This window comes from Grammomys surdaster, unplaced genomic scaffold (genome assembly GCF_004785775.1).
Source record: "Grammomys surdaster isolate TR1022 unplaced genomic scaffold, NIH_TR_1.0 190, whole genome shotgun sequence".
Classification (NCBI taxonomy): Eukaryota; Metazoa; Chordata; class Mammalia; order Rodentia; family Muridae; genus Grammomys; species Grammomys surdaster.
Genome location: NW_021604635.1, coordinates 1,664,797 through 1,673,258, shown reverse-complemented (window position 1 = coordinate 1,673,258; position 8,462 = coordinate 1,664,797). Strand labels below are relative to the sequence as shown.

Here is an 8,462-nt window from a genome sequence, read left to right as displayed (position 1 = left end):
AAGGGGAAGGGAGGACCAAAATAGACCTTAAACTTCTGCACAGAGAACACACTCAAAATCATGAATCTAAGCCCAAAGTAAGAATGCCACAAACATCATCTGGGGAACCGAGAGACCCAACCACTCAGATTTCCCTTTTATGACAACTGGTAGATTCGTGTTCCATTTTTCTCCTGTTGTATTTAAAAGAGATAGGTCTGTGGCATCTTTACAATCTTCAAAAAATAAAGCTTTACACGTGTTTTTCTCAAACTAAATCAGATGTCTGAGTCTTGGGCTTGCCTTCAGCAAAGAGTTAGTTATACAGTTCAAATCCCCAGAGCCGACAGAAAAGCCAGGCATGGGGCTCCCTCCGTGTCGGTATCAGCAGTGCTGGGGGAGTGGAAAAGGACTGTCCTTAGGTGTGCTGGCCAACAGCCAGTAGGCAAACTCCAGCTTCAGTTACAGATCTCTAGATGGATGGATAGATAGATAGATAGATAGATGGACAGACAGAGTTCTCTAAATAAGTAAATAAGGTGGAAAGCTGCAGAACATGATGCAAGAATAAAGCCATGAGAGATGAATTCTAGATGCCTGTGAGAAAACTCCAAGAAAACAAGAGTCTTGTGACCTCAGCTGTTTCAAAACTGCAGAATTGTTACTTCAGATTATTCATTATAGCTGACTATTGTTATTTGTTTATATGCCTCTCCAGGAAAACATGTTTTTGTCATGCATGGCTTGTCCTTGTGATTGTGCACTTTACCCTCAGAGTATAAATTGTCTGATGCTCTAAATAAAGTTGGCTACTCCGTGAGACTTTAATCCACCTCATCTTTAGGCCCCATTCTCCCAGAAAGTGATTAAGGAAGACAACCACTGACTGTATCTTCCATACATGTGTACACGAACCTTCACACACACAGAACATGAGGAGAGGAACAGCGGGACCAGTGCAAGTTGTGTCTGAACATGTGTGTTCTATTAATCATGAGGAAAATTCAGGGATAAGTCTGTCTTGCTTGGGTTTTTTTCCATTGTTGTTTTTGGGTTTGATTGATTGTTGATGAGATAATATCTCTTATAGCAGGCAATCTAAAACTTGCTACATGGGACAGACTGCTCTAAAACAGGCGTAGATCCTTCTGCCTTTGCCTTTCGAATGCTGGGAAATCCACATGTATGATACAACGTCCATTTTTAACTGGTTTTGTCTTATCATGACATTCCTGAGGCACCATGCAGTTTTGATTCTCAGCCTTCAAAACTGAACAAAATAGACTTTTACAGAAAGTTAGCCTGAAAGTAGATATGGCTATCTCTCATGATAAATGGCATCATCATGTAGAAGCACATGAGGGCTCTCATGTAGAAGCACATGTAGCACAGGTTACATGCTACAGCAGGAGGTGCGGGTTAGTTAGAGGAGCACTTGCTTAGCTTCAGGATCAGAGTCCTATGCCCAACAATATATAACCAGGCACAAAAGTACATGACTATAATCCTAGTTCTCATCAGGAAGAAGAGGATCAGAAGTAAGCTCGAGGTTATCCACACAACATACTGAGTTCAAGGCCAGTCTGTGCTAAGACCCTGTCTTGAGGTTAAGGACAAGATTTAGCTGCTCAAATATTTCCTACAGAAACCCAAGACCCTGAGTTCAGAATCCTACCTCCCACTTAAAAGGCAAGGCACAGTGGTGCACACCTGTAATTCTAGCACTGAGGTAGCAGAAGCAGGTAGATCCTTGCTGGCTAGCCAATCTAGCCAATCAGAGAGCTCCATATTCAGTGAGAGACACTGTCTTAAAAATACAGCAGAGGGCTAGCAGGATATGTCAGTAGGTAAAGGCGGTTGCTGCCAACTCTGATAACCTGAGGTAAACACTCAGGGACCGTAAAAGAAGGAAATAAAATCCTCCTTTAGTGTAGGATATGGGGCTGCTTCAGTTTGCCCACAGCCGTTAACTATGATTGCCTCATGCTCTAGGAGGGGCGTGATTTTTGCCAGCTGCAGACTGTTTAACTCTGGGGACTTTAGAGAGGGAAGAGGTTCGGGATGAAAGTAATGGGGGAGGCCGGGGGGTGGTGGCGCATGTCTTTAATCCCAGCTCTTGGGAGGCAGAGGCAGGTGGATTTCTGAGTTCGAGGTCAGCCTGGTCTACAGAGTGAGTTCCAGGACAGCCAGGGCTACACAGAGAAACCGTTTCCAAAAACCAAAAAAAAAAAAAAAAAAAAAAAAAAAGAAAGAAAGTAATGGAGGAAGATAATGAAGGTTCAGATTTGACCTACAGCCTAGACACAGAGAGACACTCACAGAGAGACACAGACAGACACTCACAGGCAGACACAGACACACACACACACACACACACACCACACACACCCCACAAATATACATACAAAGGATCCTAGCTCAAAAAATATAAATGAAACAAGCAAACAGCCTCAGGCAGTGGAAGCTTGCCCTTATGACTGGTGAGAACAGCCACAATCCTTCCCAAGGGAAGCACCTGGAGGGCCTAAGGACCTCACCAGTCCTACCTCTCAGAAGCCCCACCACTTCCAAATTCCTAGCAAACCACAGCCAAAGCTCATCAAGAATAGGATCAATGTGTCCTTATAAAAGGGGACCAAGGACTCCAGCCACCCTCCACCAATGAGAACACAGACAGACGGCAGGCCTTCCCAGTCACCCATCTGCCAGCACTTTCAACATGAACTTCCAGCTTCTTGACTAGGAGAAGTGATGTCCTGTCTTTACACTCTTCCAGCTAAAGCTATTTGTTGTAGCAGCCCAAACTGCCGAAGACATGGATTAAGTGGTGGCAGCCAAGGCACCAAGGCACCGCATGCCTAGTTACAATGGGGACGCACGTCCTTGTATCTTCACACGTGATCTTATTATTCAGCATCTATTTCTCATTGTAACACAGAAGCATCGTTCTTCCTTTCAGTCAAAATATATTAACACAATGGAAGCCTTTTTATTTATAAAAAAAGCAGGACGTTGTGGCTGGAGTGATGGCTGAGTGGCTAAGAGCATTTGCTGTTCTAGAAGACCCTGGTTTGACTCCCAGCAGCCAGCATAAGAAATTTGTAATACTCAGAAGTGATTTATATATATATATATATTTGTGGGGTTTTGCTTGTTCATGTATTTTACAGTACTGGGGATAAAAGCCTGGGTATCCACCGTGCTAGGCAAGAGTCTGTCACAGATCAGTGTCCCAAATCCTTCAAGAGCATTTTAAAACCTAAAATTACTGGCCGGGTGTGATGTTGTGCACCTTTGATTAACTCAGGAGGCAGAAGCAGGCAGATCTAAGTTTGAGGACAGCCTGATCTACAAAGCAAGTTTGAAGCTAGCCAGAGCTATAGAGTAAGACCATGTCTTAAAAAATAAGAATATTCAATTTAAGTAAACAAATAATAATCAATCACTTTCATTGGAGTTTTCTCTTTTATGTCTGTGTTGTTCTTTGGGGGTTTGTTTTTAATGTGCAGGGTGTGTCTGCATGAATACACTCCATGTATTCGAGGGTGCCCACCGGCCAGAAAAGGGCATCAGATCCCCTAGAGCTGGAGTTACAGGTGGCTGTGAGTCCTCTGGAAGAGCACCAGTACTCATAACCTCTGAGCCATCTCTCCGGCCCCTCACCAGAGTTTAAATAAACTATGAATACTGTATGTCACACGCTACCTCCTCTCCTAAAGCCCTTACAATGAAGGAATGGTCGGCTTAGGGAAAACTAGCTTCTCAGTGTACAGCTCCAGTTACTACTAACGTGACTTCCTCTGATGATACTGGCATCTACAACCGGCTACAGCCGGCTATAGCCAGCTAAGGTATGAGGGTTTTTTTGTTTGTTTGTTTGTTTGTTTGTTTTTGGTTTTTTTTGTTTTTTTTGTTTTTGTTTTTGTTTTTGGTTTTGGTTTTGGTTTTTGGAGACAGGGTTTCTCTGTGTAGCCCTGGCTGTCCTGGAACTCACTCTGTAGACCAGGCTAGCCTCGAACTCTCGAACTCAGAAATCCGCCTGTCTCTGCCTCCCAAGTGCTGGGATTAAAGGCGTGCTCCACCACGGCCCGGCAAGGTATGAGTTTTCTTACTGAGCCAGATTTCAGCTAAAGATCAAGGCAGAGGAGAACAGAAGGCAAGTGCTCCATCCAACCCCAGAAGCTCACACCTACGTGTGAATTATTGTAAAAGAAAAAATAGGCAGCCCTGGCACGGTGGGCACGGTGGCGCATGCCTCGTACTCAGCGGTTAGAGTGCCTATCGCGCATGTGCGAAGTCCCGAGTTTATTCCCCAGTACCACCAGAATGAAAAAACCTGAGTAAGAGTTTGAAGCCAGCATGGTCTAGACAGCAAGATCCTATTAATTAATTAACCAATCAATTAATAAGAAATAAAAAGGCAAAAGGGGAATTGGTAAGAGTGATCAAGGCAGAAAATTGTTAGCTGGGTAAGGAGTGCAGGGAAGGGTTGCAGAAGCATTCGAAGGTAGGGTTAAGAGGAGATCTCCCTCCCTGGGTGAATGAGGAATTTCACAGGCAGCTACCCTAGCAGGCTGCTTTAGGGCCTGTGGGTGAGCCTGACGGGAATCCTCAGAAATATAAGGGTATACAGGACAAAATCAATTTGGTGCCTACTTCTTGCCCATAGTCGTCAAGGCTGGAGACTAGAAAAGCGGCTCAGTGGTTAAGAGCACTGGTCACTCTTACAAAGGACCCTGGTTCGGTTCCAAGCACCCACACAGCTGCTTACAACCATCGGTAACCCCAATTGTTGGGAACCTGACGCCCTCTTGGGGCCTCCACAGGTACGTGGTGCACAGACACACATGCAGACAAAAGACTCACACGTGTATAATTTATTTTATTTTTTAAGAAAAAGGTGGAAGAGGAGGAAAAGAAGAAATCTAAGCTAACTAAACATTCCCTACAGCAGGGTTGTGAAACAAAACCGTATGTTCCCTACTGCCTCAGTGGACCCAGGAAGAGTGACCCAGAGAGAGGGCATCAGAAAGGATCAAAATTGGCTGAGTGCACCCACCGCTAGGAGGTCTCAGCCAGAGGCAGGGGTGGGAGGTGTTTTCCCAGTCACAAGAAGGCAGTCAAACAATGGGACACCCTTAACCAAGTACTACCTGCCGCACTTTCTGTTCAACCTAAGACCACTGTTTACCCTACTCTTTCTCCTTTCTTCTGAGCCACAGAAGTGTATCAAAGCAGAGAGGGAAGTGGTTACTGCGCACGCACGCACGCACGCACACCACCACCACGACCACCACCTCCCCACCCTCGCCACCTTCCAGGCTGAGGCTTGAGGATCAGGACGGCGATGGCGTGGGGACTGGGTGGGGATGGAGGGGGAGAAGCTTCACTTAGCCAGGGCTATAGGATTTAATAATTATGAAGCCAGCTTGGGTAGGTGCAGGTAAGAGAACGCTAAGGAACATCAAAAGAGCAGGAACGAAGATCCAGCCAAGCCTGTGGAAAACCTTCATGTGGTGTCATGGCTGTCCCCCCAGCACCGAATCCACTTTAGAAAATTCGAGAACCTCACCTTTGAAAAGAACCCTCCTTCCTCTATGCTGTAGCCTTTAAGGTCCTCCTGTAACTTCTGCAAACACTGAACAACTCTTCGTTGATGTTCATCCTCCCTCAGCTCCTGGGTTTTGATCAGAAAGTTGTAGTGCTCCAGAGGCCCGTGGCAAACAGCCAAAGCTTTCGAATGGGCCTCGGAAGCGGCTGTTGGGCGCGCACCCTCGGATGTCTGGACTGTGTAGGCTACAAACGAAAACATGCAAGATTTTAGACTTCGTTCATTCATTTAGACGAGGGCTTGGGTAAGCAGCTGAACTCCCTACATAGCTGAGGAGAGCTCTGACCTTCAGATCCTCCTGCCTTTATCTCCCACGTGGGTGGACGACAGGCTATTTGGTCATTGTCCCTGGTTCTTATTAAGAGTTCCTAAAAAGGATCATCTCAGAGTTCCGTGAGAAGGGACTGGAGAGACAAACTGGTGGTAAGAGTGCAGAACAAAGCTTGGTTCCCAGCACCCACAAAGAGTGAGTGCTTCACAACTCCATCTCCAGGAAAAAAATTCTGACGCCCTCTTCTGGCCTCTGCAAGTACTGCACTCATGTGAAAAAAACGCACACACATATACACATACTTTTTCTAAAATTTTAAAGGGAGCAGGAGAGGTAGCTCAGCAGTTAAGAGAAGTTCACTTTCAGAGTCAGTTCCCAGCATCCACACCAGACCACAGTGATCTGTAATTCAGGGAATCCAACATCCTCTGGCAGCTACAGGTACCTGTTCACACTCATGGTGCAAAGAAAGTAAAGCAAGCATCCATACATACACATAAATAAAAATAAATTAAAATTTTTATTTTTAATAGCATTTTTTACAAAAAAAAAAAAAAATTCCCTGAGTGGTCCATCTTCTGTTACTCATAATGACCCTTCCGACTTGGATAGTGGTAAGACAGAGACATCTGCCAAAAAGATGGCGCAAGCAGAAGACTGAATTTTCAACCCCATGCACAGAACGCCGGGGAGGGCAGGAGGCCTAGAGGTTGAACTTCATAATTGCTCTTATGTGAAGAGAGATCCGAGCGCTTCCAAGTCAGTGGACACAGCTATGTACGGAGAGAGAGGTGTGCCTGCCCCATGTGCTCTCTGCCCCTTGTGCTCTCTGCCCCATGTGCTCTCTGCCCCATGTGCTCTCTGCCCCATGTGCTCTCTGCCCCATGTGCTCTCTCGCTTGCCATGCCCCACGGCTCTACCTTTATAATGAATGAGTCATAAGCCTGAGTTATGTGGGCTATTCTAGATAATTACCAAAGCTGAGGTGGGGAAGGAATTTTATTTATTATTCATTATTATTATTTATGTGATTCATGGAAGTCCCTGAATCACAGCCTGCTGGGCAGAGATGTGGGTAACGGGGCCATCTCATTTGCAGCTGGCATAGGGAGGGGAGCCACACAATGGCACTGGGCTGTCACTCAGGAATGTGTTCTTCATTCCTAGTGCACAGAGCAGCATTGAATTGGTTCTTGGACTTGCACCTGATATTGAAGGCGATGCATGGCTTTAATCCTAGCACTGGGGAGGCAGAGCAGGTAGATCTCTGAGTTCAAGACCAGCCTGGTCTACAGAGTGGGTCCTGAGACAGCCAGGGTTACACAGAGAGATCCTGTCCCAAAAACAAACAATTCAGAGTTTCACAATCAAAGGAGAGTGTTCTCTTCATTCTTTTAATTGTCTGGACTTTAACCAAATTAGGAAAGCTCAAAGCAATCATGCTTTCTTTCCCTCTTTCCTACAAACCCCCTCCTCAGTTCCATGCCCGTCCCCTGGTCCCTTTCATCACACGCCACCCTCTCTCAGACACTCTATCTCCTGTGTGAGGTGGGTCCCCTTTCCTCTGCCTCACCGACATCACACTCTCTAGGATACCTTCCTCCAACCCAAGCGTGACTCCATCATGTTTATATGAACAGAAAAACTGCAGCCTATCCAACGGCCTTAATTGGCTTTCTTTGCAATTCTAGAATCAAGTAACACTGCATCCCAAGAAAATCAGTCCACGTTCCAGTGAGCTGGAACTTTCACAAAGTGCTGAAGAAACCGGAAACAAAACCAAAAGCAACCTGCTATAGGCTTTGATATCCTGTTTAATGAGTGATCTTCATATCGCCAACTTTTTTCTATACAGAAACCTTTCATTCAGTTTAGGACCAGCAAGAAGACTTAAACGGTCAAGGCATTTTCCTTTCGAGCCGCCACCCTGAGCTCGGTCCCTCAACCCTCGAACAAGTGGAAGGTGGGCTGTCCTCTGACCTTCACATACATGCTGTGACAGGTACCCACATATGCGCATCATACACATACATAATAATAAATAAAATTTAAAAGGAGAGGAGCACACCTATACCCACACAACTCGAGTTTCCCAACAGCCCCGTGGCCACTTCGCTACCTTCTGGGATCACATTAAGTACATCGATCGACATAGCAATGGACTGTTTCCAGGACTGGCTCTTGACAGTTCCTGGAGGCAGGGGAGGGGTGGAGCTGGGGTTGTATCATCACCACACCCAGAAAAGTAAAGAGCAATGTTTTGTAAACAATGTAGTTTCACTGACTATCTACTTCCCTTCATGAATCAGAAATTCTGGTACATGCTAGGCAGCGGGTACCTACATGACAATCACCATAAAAAACCTCACGCTGGGCTAACAAGATGGCTCACCTGGCAAAAGTACTTGCCACCAATCCTGATGATGTGTTTCTAATCCCTAGAACCTGCACAGCAGATAGAGAGGAAACCCACTTTCACAAGCTGTCCTCTGACCTCCACTCATGTGCCTGGAAGACTCTGAAGACCAGGGTGGCTGAGAACTCAAAAACTGCCTACCACCTGCCTCCGCCTCCGCCTCCGCCTCCGCCTCCGCCTCCGCC

General features: G+C 46.0%; 1 protein-coding gene across 2 annotated transcripts in view; it reads right to left on the bottom strand.

Moving 5' to 3' along the window:
- Afg1l (AFG1 like ATPase) overlaps positions 1–8,462 on the bottom strand; it is a 161,622-nt gene that overhangs the window by 133,104 nt on the left and 20,056 nt on the right. For both annotated transcript variants that reach the window (XM_028769041.1, XM_028769042.1), the window contains exon 2: positions 5,552–5,775. In XM_028769041.1, coding sequence (XP_028624874.1) covers positions 5,552–5,775 — 224 coding nt within the window. The remainder of the gene's footprint in view (positions 1–5,551; positions 5,776–8,462) is intronic.